Below are 20,955 nucleotides of genomic sequence, written 5' to 3' on the forward strand. Positions count from 1 at the left end.
TGTATTGGACTTCATAGTCGAATTCTTCCAATTTTAGTCTCCATCGTACCAATCTAGAGTTTGGCTCTTTTAGGTTGAAGAGGTATTGCAGGGGTTTATGGTCTGTGACGATTATAAATTTTCTGCCAAATAAATAAGGTCTGAAATGTTTTGTAGCCCATACTATGGCTAAAAGTTCCTTTTCTATGGTCGAATAATTACATTCAGCTTGGTTTAACGTTCTGGATGCGTATGCAATTGGAAGATCCTGTCCTATTTTTCCTTGACTTAATATGGCTCCTATTGCTATATTTGAGGCATCTGTGGTTAAAACGAAGGGTTTTCTAAAGTCTGGGTATTGTAGTATAGGATCGTTACATAGCAAATTTTTACATGTTTCAAAGGCTTGTATGTATTCAGGGGTGTGTTTTATTACTGCTCCTTTCTTTAGGCATTTCGTGAATGGTTTTGTTAATTTCGCAAATCCGTTTATAAAGCGTCTGTAGTAACCTAAGAGTCCTAGGAATGATTTTATTTCCTTTGGTGTTCTCGGGATCGGGAATTTCTGGATCGCTTCTATTTTTCTAGGGTTCGGCTTAACTCCGTCTTTTGTTATCACATGTCCCAGGAATTCAACTTCTGTTCTTAGGAATTCAGATTTATCAAGTTGAATTTTCAATCTTGCTGTTCGTAATCTTTCGAAAACATGGTGCAAGTTTTTTATGTGCTCTTCTAGGCTTGCTGAAAAGACAATAATGTCATCCATGTAGACTAAACAGGTTTTTCCTTGAATATCTTTCAGTACATTGTCCATGATTCTCTGAAAGGTGGCTGGTGCGTTTTTTAATCCGAATGGCATTCTTACGTATTCATAATGGCCATTTTCCACTGTGAACGCTGTTTTCTCAATAGAGTTTGGTGCCATTTCTATTTGGTGGAATCCTGATGATAAATCAATTGTGGAAAAGTATGTACACCTTCCTAGTTTGTCTAATATATCATTGATGTTTGGCAAAGGGTATCTGTCATCAATTGTTTTAGAGTTGACTCCTCTGTAGTCATTGACAATTCGCCATTTTTGTTTTCCACTTGCGTCAGGTTTTTTACTTACTATCCATATTGGACTGCTCCATGGACTTTGGCTAGGTCTTATAATTCCATCTTTCAGCATTTTGTTGATTTGCTTTTGGACTTCTTCTTTGTGTATGAAAGGGTATCTGTATGATTTTGAGTGTATTGGGATTTCATCATGTGTTTTAATTTCGTGTTTGATTTTGTTTGTAAATGATAGTGTTTCAGTTTCTTTATGAAAAATGTCTGAGAATTCTCTGATTAATTTAAAAACTTTTGACTTTTCCTCTTTATTAAGATGATCATGTCTTATAAATTGGGTAATATCGAGATTCTTATTAAATGTAGTGTAATTATTATGGGATATTTCTGGGTTTGAATTAATTAAATTGTCTAGGTGAAAAAATTCAAAATTATCTTTATGATAATCTGGTAAAATCTTACAGTCAATTGGACTCATTAATTCAACAGTAATATTTTCATCTGTGTTATTCTGAATATCAACACGTGCAAAACCATTTTCTGCTGTGCAGAGCGTTTCTGGTATATATAAAGAGTCATTTATTGTTCCTTCAGGTATAATTATGTCGATAGTATCATGTGTTGTCACGGGTACCTTTGTGCTTAGAATTTCGTGGGCGTTGACCGTGATTTTAAATGTTGAGTCAGGCTCGCGATATCTGAATGACAAGGTTGTAATACCGTCTGACTTTATCAGCCTTTTATGATATAGGTCAATGTTAAACATAAATTTAGTTAATTCTCGAAGGCCTAAAATACCGTCATAATAGTTATGAAAATCATAGAGTATAAAATCGATCGAATCGTTTGTTTGCAATTCTGCAAAAGCTGGAATATTGGCTTTGTAGAGAACTTCTTTTTCTCCAACTCCGGTTTTTAATATCGATGAAAATTGATAGATTTTGTCAGGAAAATATTTTTCAGCTATGGAGGGTCGTAATATTGATGGATAACAGCCAGTATCTATTAACAGTTTAATTGGTGGGTTTTGAATTTCGATATAAGGGAGGCTATTAGTGACTTGTGTATTTACTTCATATGTTATGTTAGGGTTTTCGAAGGGTTGGTAATAGGAAAATTTTCATTTCCTATTTGTTGGTCTGGAATAGGGAATGTATTCTCATCATAAGAATATTCGGGTTCATATTCAAAATCGTTGTAATCTGTTGATGTACAGGGATCATTTCTATTTGTTTGGTAAGAATTTAACTGATAAGGATTTTCAGTATTATTTCCATAATAATCATCATTATCTTCACTGGGGTGGTAATTGGTTGTGACATTTTCTTCTAGATTTTTATTTTCCATTTGGAAAAGTTCTTGCGAAATGAAATTTCTTGGGCCAGATGGCTTAAAATGATTATTGGGGTGAATGTTAGAATTTGTTGGCATTGTATAAGATGTTCTGGTTGACATTGGCTCAGGTTTATCAAGGGGTGTTCGACCTGTGGGTTTGAAAACATTCTTTGGGGTACCGAAAACTTGTCGATTGGTTGGAAGAGGTCTCTGAGGCATTGGCCTAGGTTGTATTGGAACTGGACCTCGTGGGAAATTTGAATTTTGATTGAAATTCTGATAACTAGGTGGAATAAAATTCTGTCTATAGTTATGTTGTTGATTAAAATTATTATTTGGGGTTCTAAAATTATTTTGATTTGGATATTGTATATTATTATTATAATTTTTGTGTTGCGAGTTATTCTGTGAATATGCTGGTGGTTTGTGCATTAGTGTTGGTTGTTTGTTATGGTTAATCGGTATAAATGGTTTGTATAAATTTTGTGTATAATGGAAGTTTTCTTCCTCTGATATCATTGTCATTGCGGTTTCTATGCAATCGGGGTTTTTTAATCGAATAATACTTTGTAAGGGGTTGTTTAATCCTCTTATAAATGTTCTTAAACATATAGTATCATATTGTCTAAGATGAATAAGTTTTGTTTCAGCTGTCATAAAATTATCATCAAAACTATTAATTTTTTGAGCTAAAGCACTACGTAATACTTGTAGTCTTTTTGCAAAATCTAACGGTTGTTCATTCTTATTTGGGATAGCTACAAACAAATCTTGTTCAAGGCATTCTATACTACGCTTATCGCCAAAACAATCTAATAAAGCAGTTCTAATATGTGCCCAGGATAATAATTCCATGCGGCAACCTACTAATATTAGTGCACGGTCAATTAATTTCATTCTAATAGTTCTAATAAGATAATTTTTTAAAATAGGATCTTCTTGGTTATCATATGTTTCGAACAAAAAATCTGCGGCAGAAATGAAATTGTTAAGGGTATTAGAATCACCATTGTAAGGGTGAATTGTATCAACGTACATTTTTAAAAGAGTGTAATTTATAGAATTTGATCGTGTAGTAGTCATTGTATTAGATAACTCGGACTGTTCAGTGATTGTTTCTAAATGCGAATTTTGTTGTTGTAATTTGAGAGTTCTGAAAAATTCTTCAGCTAATGCGTCAACGTTTGGTTCACTCATAGAGTAAAATAAAAATGTTGTTATTAATTAAATAACATAAACTCAATTCTAAAATTAATTTTACTACTAAATTATTTGAATCTTTCTTCCTTTACGATAAAGAGAGAGTATATTCCAATAGGATTTGCTCAAAAGAAAGTTCAATGGTAATTTCAATAATATTCAATTGATAAAGATAAATTCAAAATAAGTTTTTCAAATATGTGTTTCAATAAAAATTTTAAAAATAACAATAATCTTAAAACTAACTTTCCACTCGCTCAATCCAAAGTAAGGGAAAGGGGTAACTTAAGACTAACTTTCCACTCGCTCAATCCAAAGTAAGGGAAAGGGTTTGAAAGGAAATTGGCACTTACCTTTTTCCAATCAGATGAATCCCCGCGTTGCTAAGGTGCTGTGTACGTGCTGCCAAATGGTGTTTCCACTGATCTCTCGTCTCAGAGCGATTCTGATAAGGTTTGATCTCAGCTTCCACGTTCGTATCAGGACCGAAGAGTTAAAACTCACGTTTTTACGATTGATCGTCTCGATGACGTGCAAATCTCAATCGAAAACTGCCCTGATCCTACCGACTGCGCCAGTTATGTTTTCTGTCACGTTAATAACGTTTTAAAAAACTTTTATTTTGACAAGCCGCGATGCAGTGTACTCTAAGCAAGAACGAAGATTACCTTAACTTAATATTACAAGTGATTATATAGACTAAATAATGCAAATAAAGCATGAAATACAATATAACTGAGTAAGCATATACATAAGCAAATATTATATATAGGGTGGCATAATTGTGTACATAACTGGTATCTAACTGCCTTTTTTTGAATCACAAAAATTATGTTTAATAATCTCTTGTTGCTTAAACCCCAAAAAAGCAAGCCATAACGAAGGTCGGACTCAATAAGAAAAAAGTACACTGAACGTGCAACTACCCCTCCCAGCTCATGCCCCGCCATTCTTACTGCAAAGCATCCAGAGGATAATTTTGATGCAAGATTTAGGATATGATCTTCGAAGCGAAGGCGACCATCAATGGTAATACCAAGGAACTTACAGCTTTCTTTGTTTTGCAAGGGGGAGTTTTCACTAAACATAAGGCCCTGAACGTCACACTTAAATCCCATAATAAAGGTTTTGCCCGAATTAAATACAAGCCTGTTTGCAGCACACCACTCCGATAAAATCTTAAGATCCTTAAAAACCTGGGCTCTAACATTATCAGAATCTCTATGATTCAAAATGTGGTATCATCAGCAAACTGAACCACTTTGCCCTGCAGTTTTAATGAATCCAAATCATCTACATAGAGCAAAAATAATAGTGGTCCTAACACTGAATCCTGAGGTACTCCAGTTTTAAGGGATCTGGAATCGGATAAACATCCAGATAGTGTAACTCTTTGGGTACGATTAGACAGATATGATTCCAGCCATTGCAATGTCACACCTCTAAAGCCATAATTATTAAGCTTAGACAGCAGTATGATCTACACAATCAAATGCCTTGGATAAATCGCAAAACACTGCCGCCGCGGACTCTCCAGAATTTAAGGACACATAGACACTCTCCAAAAAGCCGAAAACAGCGTCATGAGTCCCTTTTCCCGTTTGAAATCCAAACTGATTTAGAGATAAAATGCAATTATGTTGCAAAAAAGATAAAATTCTGATTTTTGCAAGTTTTTCAACCATCTTGGAGAGGGTAGATAATATAGAAATTGGACGGAAATTACAAGGCTCACTCACATCTCCACCCTTATAAAGAGGGATAACCACTGCCTCCTTTAAACATGCTGGAAAGATGCCATTATGAAAGGAATTGTTTATGGCAGAAGCTAAGGCATTCAATGCTGAGTCAGGCAAAAGGAGTAGTAATTTTGATGATATTCCATCAGCTCCGGCTGATTTATGGTTTTTTAAGCTTTTAATTGCATCTCTAACATCAGTAAGGCTAACAGGATAAAAGAAAAAAGAATTTTGAACTGACACTTGTTGAATATAATGCAAAGGATCAATATTAGTATTCACATCCTTGAGCAATAAATGAGGAATATTACAGGAATAATCATTTAAATTATTTGGTCTTGAATTTGATCTGGTTCTGAAACTTCCTTGTGAGAATGCCTGAAGTCATTTATAATTGACCAACATTCTCTCTGCCTATTTGAGGACATATTCAAGAGGTCACTATAATATTTAACCTTAGCTGCTTTTATCGTCTTTCTATATATATATATAGTTGTAAACTTGCACAGCTTAGCCAAAAAACGGAGGTTTTTAGCTGAAGTTCTGAGGCCTGCTGTGACCCAGGGTTTTCTATTTTTCATTTTAAGCCTCTTTTTAGGAAAACACTGATTGATCTTGTCACATAGCACATGAAATAACAAAGTAAACGGGTCAGGAGCCATTTCAACTGCATTCCAATTAACCAAAGCTGCAGTAGAAGAAAAAGCATTAAAATTTGCTCTGCCGAAAATTCTTCCTATATAATGAGATGAAGGAATCCTAGCGAGAATGGCTTCATGGTCAGAAATACCAGATGAGAGTACTCTACATGACACATCATTTAAATTTGTACACAAATAATCAATAGTAGTTGCAGATGAGGATGTTATACGTGTGGGTGAAAGAACATGCATCTTCAAGTTATAAGATTCCAATATACTTAAAAGGGATGTATGATATGATGGCAAGCTTACATCATTGAAGTTAATATTAAAGTCACCAGCCAATATAACTATGGAGTGTAGAGACAATTGGGATAATAGAGAATCAAGTTTATCCAGGAACATACCAATATCTCCTGTGGGTGGTCTATAAACACAAAGAACATATAAATTAAATCGCTTACAAAAACAAAGGGAGAATTCAAAAACCTTCTCCAACAGAAAGCTATCATACTTATTAATTTTACAGAAAAAAGCTTCAATTGTTTGTTTAACTAAAATAGCTGTTCCTCCATGTATGGAGTGTTGCCGACAAAAAATTGATATAGGAATATAATCAGATATTAAGAAACATTTGTTAGGCTTTAACCAGTGCTCAGTTAGTAATACAATATCAGGAAAATCACATGAATCAAGTAAAAGATGAAGCTCGTCCATTTTATTTCTTAGAGACTGTATATTTAAAATAAAACCACTGAAACTTTTCGCATGCTTATTTTCAATGTTATTTATAGAATGTGAGTGAGCTTCATCTTCTATGTATTTATCTATAAAAAAGAATCCCTATCACAGTCAGTATCTAGAAGTCTAGATTGTCTAGAGTCTAGAGTTTCAGATTGATTACTTGGTTTTATTGTGGACACATTTTTTGATGAAATGCTACTTTTGAAATGTTTTAAAATATGGGTATACAGTAATGATGCCAAATCTGATCCAAAGTTGCTGGCATGATTAGACTCTAAAATTCTATTTAGATTAATATTATTTGCGTGAAATATTCTATAGAGAGCCTTATTGCTATTATAAATTACATTATGGTTTGGATACATGTAAGGGCTTGTCATCACTAAACTATTGCTGTGTAAATGTATAAATTTTTTTTAAATATCGAATGATGAGCAAATACCATTTAACATTAAAATCAACATATCATTTTCTGTAAATTCCTTAACCATAGATGATGCAGTATAAATCAGTTCATTGTTTGTACTTCCTGGCTTCAGGAAACACTGGACTTTGTAGTTAGCTTCAAACTTCAGACGCAATTTCTTCAAGAACACTCTACTACAGTTTCCACCCACAAAAAGAAGCCTAGGTCGATTATCAACGGGTGAATTTGGCCTACATGGCAACTGTGTTGGATAATTTATATTAACGAATTTAGATATGTTTTGCTGTTCCTTTAATGCATAAATATCGGAATAGCAAGTATCTTTTTCAACTTCCAACACCTTTATCGACTGGATCATATTCTTATTCATCTTGGTTAAATCATTAACTTCCATTTGTAACATATTTATTTGCGTCTTATAGGTTGCAGATTCATATTCTAATGTTTTTATTGTTACAATTAAATTTTTATTTAAGGTATTTAACTCATTGATTTCTATATTGAAATTTATTTTTTCCTCTTCACATACTTTTAATAGTGACAGTAACTCACATTCTTTAGTTTTTAAATTTGTTAATTCAATTTTAAGTTCATCATTAAGTTTGTGTAGATTGTTGTAGATTTTAAATACCTATATGCATAAATATTATTTTTAATTACTATTTTAAAAATAAATATAAGGGGCGCCAAAATATATTATGCACGCAGGCGCTTGACACCCCAGGAACGGGCCTGCTTCTCCACCCGATATACTTTAATGTACCCGTCTTAAAATTTACTAGGTTTCTTTACGCAAAAATAATATGACAAGAAATGATGCAAAAAATAAAACGTACCTTAACTTTTCACATGCCAAAGGATCAAAAGTTATTTAAGAGTGACCACTATCATGGGCGAAGTTAGAGCCTCAAAAATGGGGGGGCTAAAGCCCCCATCCAGGGGCAGAGTTACGCGAAGAGGTGAGGGGGTGGCCATCAAAGAAAATTCCGCCGCAGGCGCCGCCGGAGGTAACAAATTTTTTTGGTGGGCACCTTCATTTTCACTTATAATAAGTCGTTATATTTATTAACTTATAACTTATTAACTTATAAGCCGTTAAAATTATTAAAAAAAAAGAATAGTCTTAAACAGCTTCTATTCTAATTTGCTATACTATATACTATATATTGCTATACTAATTTGTTTTATTTTTATTTTCATATTAGGTTTCATCCAAGGAACACGTTTCTGAATTTTATTGCAATATACATAATGTATGAACCATTCTGTATATGTATTGAAGTATATTGCATACACAGCAAAAGTCAAAGTCGCTAGTTTTTTAAAAAAATTTAAACTTTCAAGAAAAATTTCAAAGTTCAAAATAATATCATTTTAATATCTAATTGTCGGACTTAATTAATTTAGACAAAGTTAAACACGACGTTTCGGTTGGTAAGTATCTCCAACCATTATTATATTAAAATGTTATATTAAGTGTAAACTATCAGTTTACACTTGGTAACGGTTGGAGATACTTATACCAACCAAAACATCGTATTTAACTTTGTTTAAATTAATTAAGACAATGCAAATCAACAATTAGATATTACTTCTCCATTGTCTGCCACCTTCAAAACCAATATCATTTTAATAAAACGCAATAATTCTTCAAAAATAGTAAAAGCAAAATTTATTTAAAATGTCCTTAAATAAAATGAAATCCAATAAAATTATTTTATAATTACTCTAATAAAAGTTTTCGATTTCCTTTTTTTTCGATGACTTTGTTAGACCACTTTCAATACTAAGAGTGGTTAGTGCTAAAGAACTAAATCGATCCTGACCCATCGTTGACCTAAACCAATTTTTAATTCTTCTCATTGTTGAGAAAGAGCGTTCGCAGGACGCTGAAGAAATTGGCAATATTTGCATAAGGGTATATGCATTTGGAAAAGTCTCTTTTCTTAATACATCTTTAATATCAGAAATGATAATGTTGTGGCTCTGGCTTTTATTTATGCAATTCCCAATAACGGTCATTTCAGCTTTTAATAGCCCCTTATCGATTAAAAAGGTATCTCCATACAATTTAATGAATTCCAAACTACCATCAAAATCCATCTGCAAAAAATTGAAGACAGATTTAGCTAATTTCTGACTTTCGGAAGAAAATCTTACTTTTAGATGATTTATTATATTGTCGAGAGACGTATAATAAATTGAAATTAGCCAAAACTTTTGTGCCTCATTTTTTATCAAAGGTGAATTTAAGAACGTTTCTTCGTGTACTGCGGAAGTGGAAGCTTCAACCACATATTCTTTAAGTCCTATACTTTCTGTTTTTTTACGTTTTGAATAATTTTTTTGGGGGGGGGCTAATTTCATTTTAAAGGGAGCTAAGCCCCCCCAAGCCCCCTCCTAACTCCGCCCATGACCACTATGCCCGGGTGGCCACTTTGACCCGGTATCCCCTATATTTCTGTGAAATCCGTGTAATAAATATATGTCACTAAAACTACGTACAGCTCCGTGTAATACAGCAGACAGGCCCATTAATAAATACGATTGTTTTGTAGTACCCACTTTCATAAATACAAAATGTTTGCCCAAACCGATTCATTGTTTTTATTCATGCCGTGGAGGCGTGGAGGGTACCGCATCGCAACTCAGTAGGAAATTTAGGGTCCAAAGTTCCAACAGCACTCCTGTTATTAATTTAATAATTAACTGTTGTAATGTGATTTCCTTGAGAAAACGAGTATATTCGCGAGTGTTTTTAGTCCCAGCAGTGCTTTTGTTTTATATATTTTTTGTTTTAAAACTGAAGAAAGATGGCCAGTACGAGTAAAAATATTAACGAGAACATTTTGATCTACTCTAGGAATCAGGATGTCAAAGTGCAAATTGTGCCTCCCCAGCAGAAAAAGTTGGCTCATGTTCCCAAGAGGGAAAAGGTGGATTTGTCATTTTCTGATTTGTCTTTCACAGTGAAGCAAGGAACACGTAAGTAACTTTAATATATTTTAATTTTAATATGAATTAATGCAAGAATTAATTTTTAATAATAATATTAATGCTGGAGTGCTACCAGGTTTTATCCAAAGTCAACATGACAAATCATTCTTATTAACATTTATGAAACTCTTTTAACCCATGTATTTATATGTAGGCTAATCAGCTAATGGGGGCAATTCAATTAAAAAAATAATGGCACTCCTGGCTACAAAGGTATTAAAGCATATGTAATAAGGGAAACATTTTTCAGGAATATATAAACTGCTTCTGCACATTTTTATTTAATTTTTGTCATACATGATCTGTTTAAAATCACAATAGCTACTGATAAGTCAGCTAAAAAGAATTATATTATCACCCAATAAGTCTTGCACCAAGAGGAGATTAATACATTTTTTAATTCATAATAAAATTATATCAAAGAATCAATTTGGTTTTCTGGAGGGATGTGGTACAGTGGAAGCTATGTACGCTTTAATAACTGATGTAGTCAATCACTTGAATTTAAACAAAAAGTGTTTAAGAGTAATATTTTTAGAGTTGGTTAAGGCCTTTGATATGGTCCCTCATGTAAAATCTTAGAAAACAATGAAATTGGGGGAAAACCATATGAAATGCTCAAAAACTATCTTTCGGAAAGGTTATAAATGGTTAAAAGAAATAATGTATTAAGTGATCATCAAGAAATTAAAATTGGCATAACTCAGGAAACTATTTTGGGTCCAATACTTTTCTAATATATATTAATTCATTGTTGAACTTGAGAACTGAGGGCTTATTCATTTCTTAGGCTGATGATATTGCACGGGAGTCTTGGAAGCAAATTAAAAATAAATCTATCCTTAACCTGAAACGAGCTCAAAATAGTTAATTATGTTTAAATTCAACAAAAACCATGTATATAGCCTTCTCTGTATGGTATTTTAGTTTGGTTAGAACTCTATAACAATGCTAACTCTATACAAGTTAAATATATTTCAGAAGTACGTCATCTTAAAATTATATAAAAAAAGATAGATTGCACCCAACAGAACTTCTTTTCAATGTAAATATTAGAAATATAAGATATACTATATTCAAATACTTTCTACACTACTAGGACTCACAAGCGCAATGCAAGAGTCCAACATGATAAACAGATTCCACTTCCCCCCCTAATAATATTAATCAATATAAAATAATACAAACTTTGTTTATTATTGAAAATATTATAGATCCTTTTAATTATATGGCACGCAGATGTTCAAAGTATCTAAGTGACTCTATATGTCTAGGTTATTTTTAGGAATGCTTATTAAAGATCTTGTAAATTTGGATATTAAAAATACATATAGAAATATAGAAATTCAGCTTACAAATGATGCAATCTGCATTGTATCCTGCAGGTTGTCATTAAAATTTGGTCCTGTGTAGGTGCCCTTAACAAATTAAATAAAAGACATCTCTGACTCTGAGTTCAATTGTGTCCTCTTTAAAAACTTTTTAGGTAATCTTTTAAAAGATAAATATTGAATTTCTTAATTTTACAAAACAATATAATAGAAAAATTTATTAGTGATGTACAGATGGTCAGTCAGAGGATAATTGTTTTGCTATAATTTTTTTGTTTGCTACATAATATTATCTTGATTATTATTGATTTAATAATAATGATCATAATGATAATCTTATTTACCAACTAAATCATTTTTTAATTGGTGTTGGATTTAGGCATTAATTAGGCAAGGTATTAATAAATTCCATAAAATTGCTTTTTTAAGGAAAAGAATAATAATAAAAGAATAATAAATTCTATTTACTCAATAAATAGCCTTCCAATTAGCTTTAACAGTAAAGTTTGAGACTTGTGAATCTGGATCCAATAAAAATTGTTATTTAAGAGCCACATCAATCATATAACAAATCATGCAGAGTATAAAGTTGGTTTATAAATTTTATATTATAAGAGAGATATTAAGTTCCAATCTTACAATTTTATTATATAAATCCTTAATGGAATCTTTATGTTATGCTATAGTAGTGTGGGATGGAACCTATAAAACTTTATTACAACCTTCACAAATTGTGCAGAACTACATTCTAAAACTTATTTATAAAAAAAGTAAATTGTAACAACCCGTATCTATACACATAAAAAAGAAAAAAATCAAAATAAACCATTTCTATTAGACAAGAATAAATGTTAATAGACATTTTGTACTGCCAGTCAGTCACAAATAATTTAAATCACCTAAATTTAAAATCTTTTAATTACTTAGCTCCAAAACTATATAATGTGATAAATGTTTCACTTTCAAGTGGGTCCTTTCCACATTTACTTAAACATGCCTTGATTATACCATTATTTAAGGGTGGAAACTATGATGACTCATCAAATTTCAGATGCATAGCCCGGCTTCCCATGCTTCGCAAGCTTGTAGAGAAATTGGTAAAAACTACTAAATTTTCTAAATGGATGTCACATAATCTGAAGGATATAATGTTGAAAAAGAAAGTTTATTTATTTATTTATTTATTCAAAAAACTTTACAAACACTATAAATCGGGCAATAGTAATTACATGTAAAGCCTATAACAGGAAAAAAAAACAAACAAAAAACATATTAAAATAATTTCACTACAATAACACTAAACCTGAGAAAAAAAAAAAGATAAGAAGAAAAATGTAAAACATGAGTCCTAAACTATGTCCCGATGCTCAAGCAACCTCCTAATTTCCTTAACCCTGATATTAAATATATCTACATCTTCAAAGCCATTTAAGACATTGTTACAAATCTCAAACTCAAAAATGCTTTATTGTCAATATAAACATAGAAGTTGTAGACAAAGCCAATAGACTGTACATTAAAGGAATAAAAACGAGAAACTAATTTAAAATAAAATAAAATTATATAAAACTTTGAAAAATACTTAAATGCTACTCATTAAAAAATTCACCTAAACTATAGTACGCTTTACTAGCAAGAAATATTTTCGTCCTTAAATATTTTTTTAAATCCTTAATTATTTATTTAAATATTTCGCTTTTTTCAGTCTTAAGTTGTCTTATTTCTAGTGAAAGTTTATTAAACAGCTTTCTACCTCCCCACATAGCCCCACATAGATATCTAATGGCCCTTTTCTGGAGTACAAACACTGAACTAAAAAGTGAATTTGAACATGAACCCCAAAAGCAAATTCCATATCGAAGGTGCGACTCGATAATCGCGAAGTATGCAGATCTGGCGATGGAGAAATTAAGACTGGTGGCAATAACCCTTAGGGCGTAGCAGCCTGATGAGACTTTTCTAGATACATTCACAATATGGTCTTCAAATTTAAGGAACTTGTCTATGGAAAGACCCAAAAACTTACTGAACGGTGGCATCCTTAACATATTATTGATTGGAGATGTAGTATTAAAATTATTTATATAAAAAAGCTCTTTATTAGTTATTCTTAATCTAGTCTTTGGTATCTTAAAAGAAATATATTCAATTAGATCACAGCTGAAGTATTTAACATTATTTACGATGAAATATATAAAAATGACTGCCCGATTCTGCCTTCTGGTACAGAGCATCTAGAAGTCAAACATTTTTAGCATTGCCCTGTATGACACCATATATTAGGGTATTCTTTGTTCTTTCTGACATACAGAAATCTTAAAAATCTTTTCTGTACCTTCTCAATCATTGTTGCCCTAACAAGGGCATTATAAAGTCTAATGATAGTGCTGACTTTAAAATTTTTACTGTTTCTTGTTACAAAACCCAAAGTACGGCCTTATTAACTATTTCACTATAGTGACAATTAAATTTCATATTGGTCTGAAAAGTTACTCCTAACTCTCTAATAAAGTTTTTACTAAGAATTTTGTTATTATCAATACAGTAGTCTTCAAGAAAATAGTTAACTTTACAAGTAAAAGTGACCACAGCACATTTTTTAACATTAAGTGACATCTTATTAATCTTCAACCAATCAACCACAGAACATAGGTCATATGTTATATTTTCATTTTACAGCATCTTCCTTGACAGCAATAGTTTGAAATAGTTTAAAATCATCAGCATACTTAATCATCATTAAATCATCAGACTTACAGATGAGGAGACACAATCAGGCAGGTCATTAATAAAAAGAACAAAAAGCAAGGGACCAAGCTTGCTACCCTGGGGAACACCTGAGGTTGACATATATTGATCTGATAGACAATTACCAATCTTAACCACATTATTTCTCCCAGATAAATAAGATTTCATGAAATTATAAGCTTTTCTAGAAAAACCAAAGCCAACCAATTTATTTAAAACCACACAGTGATCTACCTTGTCAAATGCCTTCTCACAATCGGTGTATAGCACTTCTAACTGCTCCTTAGACTCAATTGCCTTAGAGATTTGTTCTGAGAGGATACACAGATTTGTCACTGTTGATTTATCATTAACAAAACCATGCTGACACTTGTTAATTTTATGTTTAACATGTTCATATAAATTGGTTCTCCAACATAGATTAACTGATAAGAGATCAGTTTTTGGAGGTTTGTCAATTCAAAACGGGGAAATGTTGAGTATTCCCAAATGTGGTAATTTGCACCATTGTGAAATTTGGCATTTCGGACCATGAAGCAGTTATCTGTGAAATTAGTGAAGAGGGGATATGCTCCAAGACTGCTCCATGTTCTTATGATCGAATTTTCAGCAGAAAGAGTTTCAGAGCATTTCATCATGCATGTGTGGCTGCTGGATGGGACGGCATGATGGATTCACCTGACCCAATCTCATGCTTCCACCAGAAATTGGTACACCTCTTTAATGCCTCTTTTTCCATAGTGAAAATCAAACCAAAAAAGAATAATAAGTCCTGATTTACTAAAGGACTTAAGACTTCATGTAGGAATCTCCATACTCTTCATACATTAAGAAAATTCACAGATTGTCCAGTTTTTTATTAGTATTTTAATTCGTATAGACCCTTGTATCATAAAGAAAGATGACTACTCTCCACTAGTTAACTAAATTATTAACTACTGCCCGAGTACAGGGTGGCCAAATAAAAATGCGAGGTACTGTATCTGGGAAACTATTCATCGTAGAAGCTTGCGATAAAAAAATTTATTACTAAAATGGCCAAGAGAATGACCTGGAAAATATTTTCAAGTTTCTAAAATGGCCGCTAGGGGGCGCAACTGCAATCTTGAATCTAGAAAACTGATGTTTTTGTAAATTTTGCTGAATTAACCTAACAATAAAATAGCTGATTATTAAAGTAGAGACTAATCCGAACCTTTTTTATTTGAATAGTTTTGCTGTATCTCTAAAAATAAAGTGGTGGGGGGTGTTCAAAAGTTGGCTTAAAACACAACCTGTATACTAAAAACGCCTTAGCCGATTTTATCAAACTTGGGCTAGTTGAAAAGAGCTATTATTAAGCTACGAATATTATTATATTTCATCTTTTTTTAGTTTTACATCTCGCCGCTAGAGGGCTTTTTTCGGCTTTCTGACACAAATGACTAATTTTCTCAAAAAACTTAAATGCGTTGATATGATTTTTTTTTAATAGAAAAATAGTCTAAATATTCTTGCGAAAACCGCAACTCGATATCTTGTTCCTAACCTAAAATATAGGCCAAAGAATATTTTATACCCTTAAATTTTAATTTTTTTATACTAATTATTTTGGAATTTTTTAAAATTCACTACTTTTGAAAACAAAATTTACCATTTTTGAAAATATTACCTAATATCACTAAAAGGTAAGTATTAATAATGCTTATATCAAAAATCAGACCTATTTTATGTTATATATTCACTATGGATATAATACGAAAAAAATAATTATTAGAAAGCAGGCTGTGGGTTCACTACAAACTACCCGTTCAGAAATGAAACTCCACTGAATTAACGCAGAGAAAAAAGCTTTTATTTTACCATAAAAAGACGCCGAAAGAATTTACAGAAAAACATAAACTTAACCTTGCGACTACCTGCAGCAATATTCACACGTGTACTACTTAACCTATTACTTACAAATTACTTATAGGCCACCCGCAACGCATGACTTTCTAGTCTGTAAATACGCTGTTGCTGGCTTACAAAAAGTATTTAAGTTTAACATTTTGTGGGTTTCAACATTCTCCCACCCGAGAAACTAAACACAAGTTTCTCGCATAAAAAACTAAAACAAAATGTTCTTGCCAGTCCCTATGTTAGTCATTATATCGGACAGGTAACTTTATTGCCCTCCCACTACGCGTGACTTTAGCGGTGGCACACTTGATCTGGTCATTCCCATTTTCCGAGAAAGGCACATCATCACTCACTTCCTCATCAGAGGAATCACTGTTACTCGAGGCGGGTGCTCTGCTATTTACACTCCCGATCGCGGATGGCTTCTTAACACTCTTAACAGCCTCCGATGGAACCGCTTGAACTTCTGAGTAGCCAATGCCAGCATCAACGGGTACTCCGGCCTCTTCTAAAGCATAGACCCTTTGCACAGGACGCAGCATCGCTCCATTTACCGTAGAAACGCGCACTAAACGCACAACACCATCCTTACCGGGTAAAAGCTCGGTAATTCGACCAAGTGGCCAGTCAATTCTTTTGCCATGGTCATTACCGACGAGTACAACATCCCCAAGTTTAACTTGCCTAGGAGACTTAACACAAGAGATGTTTCGAAGATGTCCAAGGTACTCATTACGAAATCTTGCCCGTAAATCTTCCCGAAGTTTTTGTATTCGCTTTACTTTTCGACACAATGAAGATCGATCTACAATTTCGCACTCAGGTAACATATCTTCTGACAAGTCGCGTGTAAACATCACAGGAGTAAGAGGTACCAAGTCGTTCGCGTCTTCGGATATATATGTCAAAGGTCGAGAGTTTATTATTTGTTCACAGTCACATATTACCGTAAGTAAGTCCTTATAAGTAAGCGCCGCACGTCCAAGAACTTTTCGCAACAGTCCCTTTAGAATTCCTATAAGCCGCTCCCAAAAGCCGCCCCACCAGGCTGCGGTTGGCAGGTTGAAGCGCCACGTTATCCGCTCCACAGCTGCAAATCGTTCCACCTCACTCCACTCTAGTCGTTTAAATAGATTTTCTGTCCCAACAAAGTTGGTACCATTGTCGCTATATACAACCTTTGGCCTTCCTCTTCGAGCGACAAATCTTCTTAAAACTTTCATAAAGCACTCGGTGGATAGTGAAGTAGCTATTTCCAAATGTACCGCTCTATAAATAGCGCACGTGAAAATACATATCCAAACCTTCTCCCCTGTCCTAAGATGCAGAGGGCCAGCGAAATCTACACCAGTGATCTGGAAAGCTGATGCATCATTAACTCGATCTGCAGGAAGAGGTGGAGTCTGGACTTGAATACCCTTGAGTGTGTGCCGCCGACATATTACACATTTTGAAATAACACTTCTAATATATCTCCTTCCACCCAATATCCAATATTTTTCCCTCAACAAACTCAACAAGCCCTGAGCGCCAACGTGACAAGACCTCCTGTGGGTATCAAAAATGAGTCTTTCAGTCACAACATGGCGTGAAGGTAACACTATTGGCCTGCGAAAGTATACAGTGTCTTCCCGATTAGCAACACGTGATCTCAAGCGTATAAGGCCAGAATCATCTTGGTATATGTCCAATGTCTTCAGTCTCTGATCATTCTTCAAAAAACACTCCTGTTGCACAACTTTTAAGACAACAATTTCTGCCCGATCCATCTCTTCAGCTGACAGCTCACCAACACGCTTATCTCCCTGTCGAACATTGTGTGTAAACCTCAATATCCAAGCTATCATCCGAACAGTTTTGATATAGCTTGAGAAATAGGATAAATGCCATTCCTCTGAAGCCTTAGCTGCTTCGGAATTCACCAAGCTAGCTACCACACATTTTTTCTTTTCAGAAAATATTTCTGTCTCATTGTATGTGCCAGTTTCATGGGGCCACAAATCATGATTTTCACGCAGCCAATTGGGACCCTCCCATCATCTCGACTCATATAGCTGTCGAGGTGAACATCCTCTTGAGGGGAGATCTGCAGGATTTTGAGAACCAGGAACGTGGTGCCAGCTGTCTATTGAGGTGGTTTTCCTGATCTCAGTCACTCTATTGCCTACAAACGTGCCCCACTCCTCATCTCTTCTGATCCATGACAACACTGTTGTCGAATCAGTCCAGAAAAAACATTCTATATCAAGTTCAAGAGCTTCTTTTATAGAATTGCACAATCTAGTGCCAATGACTGCTCCCAACAACTCCATTCGAGGTATGGTTACAATTTTCAATGGAGCAACTCGACTTTTAGCAGCCAAAAGAGTAAGATAAACCTTGTCTTGATAGACACACCTTATAAATACGGCAGCGGCATAGGCACTCTTACTTGCGTCGCAGAACGTGTGTAGGCTCATTTCCTTTTCATTACCCGTCCCATTTATCCAACGGGGAACCTGTATATTGAACAGAATGGGTAAGTCTTTAGTCCAATCTCGAAACAACTTCTCAATATCGGAACCAACTTCTGCATCCCATGACAATTTTTCTTTCCAAGTGTTCTGGAGTAACAATTTTGGAATCAACGTAGTCGGGGATGTAAATCCTATGGGATCGAACACTTTTTGAGCTAATGACAACATGATCCTCTTGGTAACAGGTTTATCTAAAAGCGACTCCAAATCTCTAAGACATTCTTTATTTATACCCAAAGTATCAGTGTGTGTATTCCAGACAAGACCTAGGAGAGGTGTGGCTTCAATGGAAACACCATCACCTACAACTTGTGTAGCATTAGATAACTCCCACCCTCTTAGTTCAAACTTTGCCTGTGCCAAAATCTTAGTGGACTGACTTATAAAATTCTGCAAAGTTTGAAAATCCGGTACGCTGTTCACACAATTGTCCACATAGAAGCACTTAGCTAAAGTTGTGAGTATGGAACTGTCAAAAACAGAAGTACCTTCATCACACTTTTTTATTTCCAAAGAAAGATGATGGTTGATTGTTGCTGCAAGTAAAAATGGGCTACTTGTCACACCAAAAACAACACGCCTGTGCCGGTACACTATTTCCTTTTCCCGAGAATCAACCCAAATAAACTTTAAAAAATCTCGGTCTGTAGGGTGTACACTTATCTGTAGAAAAGCTTTTTTGACGTCTGAGGTCACTCCAATCTTACTTCGCCTGAATCGTGTTAAAATCTCTGGAATCAGCTCGATAAGGTTAGGACCTTTTTCCAGACACTGGTTTAATGAAACTTTTCCTTTTACTTTTGCACTGGCGTCAAAAACTGGCCTTATTTTGGTTGTGCAGTTGGAACTCGATTTTATTACTGGCCGGTGTGGCAGATAATGGCCCAAGTTGTCATCACTGTCAGGCACAAGCTCTATAACACCTTCTTGAAGCCATTCCTGGAAAATGGTATCATATGACTCAAATACATTTTCTGACTTCAATTTCTTAAGAGTTGTTCCAAGTCTCTTCTTTCCTATGGAATGGTTGGTCGGTAGTGGGGGGTGTCCATCCAGCCATGGAAGCCTCACTTCATACCTCCCTTCTTCATTTACTTGAACCGTCTGGTCAAAAAATTCTAAAGCCGCCTTTTCCAAATACAGCTTACTTTTATTAGCCACGGGGTCAGTGATTCCTAGTACGTCCAGCTCCCATAGATTACTTATACTGGAATCCATCACTATACAATTTAAAAAGCTGTGGGATACATTTTCTTCACCAGGCTCTATTGGCACTTTACCCATAATCGTCCAGCCTAGCAAAGTTTCCATGGCTGTCAGCCCACAGCTGAGTCTTTGTGTGCGACCTGTATATAACTTTCCGGCTACATCAGAACCGATTAACAACTCAATAGTCGCTGACTGTCCCACATCACTAACTTCAATATTTAGGTTTTGCAGCTCATCTATCCACACTCCGGAAAAAACACTGGGAATTTCACTGCAAATCTTAGGCTGGTCTAACACATCAAACCTACACTTAAAACCATTGTCCTGCGACAAATGAATCTCATAAACACTGTGAGACTGCTCTGACAAAACACCTCCAAATAAGCAGTGCATGATATTTTCCCTCGACTTGGCCACAAGCTGCAACGTCTGCACTGTAGATTTCAAAATGTATGAGCGCTGTGATCCGGTATCAATGAGAGCTCTTACTTCCTTCATGCAATTTTCACCCTTGATTTTCACCCTTAGGGTCTGCAAAAACACATGCTGTCTTTTGGAGTCACTGGTGCAGGAAAGCTGCATTTCAGCAGGATTGTTATTTTCTCTTGGAGTGCTATTTTCACCTGGTTTAGCTGATCTATGGGTTCCTGATTCGGGACACATCAAAACTACATGGGATTTACCACAAATCACACATTTAAGATGAGCATGACACCTGCGAGACTGATGACCAACTTTTAAGCACCTGTAGCATGCCCTTTTTGCAGACAAAATCTCCCTTCTTTTTTCTAAGGAAAAACTCTGCGCCTTGAAGCAACTCGGACTGTCATGATGCCTCTCACAAAAGATACACGTAGCTCGATTGCCATGTCGTAGTTCTAAACTCTGCTCCTGGTTGACAAGATTAGCAGCTGTAGGCAACACACCACGAGAATCAGAACTCCCTGGTTTTCCTTCCCCTTCTCTTGAAGTGAGGCCCCTTGGCTTGTGCAGACCAAATTCCTCCGATGCCATGGAAATCCTCTGCTCATTATCCACCTCATTTCTAAGAAACTTAAGCAAGGCCTTTAATCTATTTTCCAGAGAATTAATACAGGACGCTCCAGACACAGACTCACTTTCATCCGGCTCCTCTTCATTGGAGATTTCTGCACA

At 34.6% G+C, this 20,955-nt stretch overlaps 1 protein-coding gene across 3 annotated transcripts in view; it reads left to right on the forward strand.

Moving 5' to 3' along the window:
• The window catches only part of LOC126744568 (ATP-binding cassette sub-family G member 4), a 217,662-nt gene that overhangs the window by 41,734 nt on the left and 154,973 nt on the right, over positions 1-20,955 (forward strand). The window contains exon 2 of one of the 3 annotated variants that reach the window (XM_050452029.1): positions 9,982-10,103. The exons of 1 other annotated variant lie outside the window; for it this stretch is intronic. In XM_050452029.1, coding sequence (XP_050307986.1) covers positions 9,982-10,103 — 122 coding nt within the window. Of the gene's footprint in view, positions 1-9,670; positions 10,104-20,955 lie in introns of those variants that run through there. One more of the 3 variants, XM_050452028.1, reaches the window with a different exon arrangement.

Source organism: Anthonomus grandis, chromosome 14 (assembly GCF_022605725.1).
Source record: "Anthonomus grandis grandis chromosome 14, icAntGran1.3, whole genome shotgun sequence".
In the NCBI taxonomy this organism is placed as follows: Eukaryota; Metazoa; Arthropoda; class Insecta; order Coleoptera; family Curculionidae; genus Anthonomus; species Anthonomus grandis.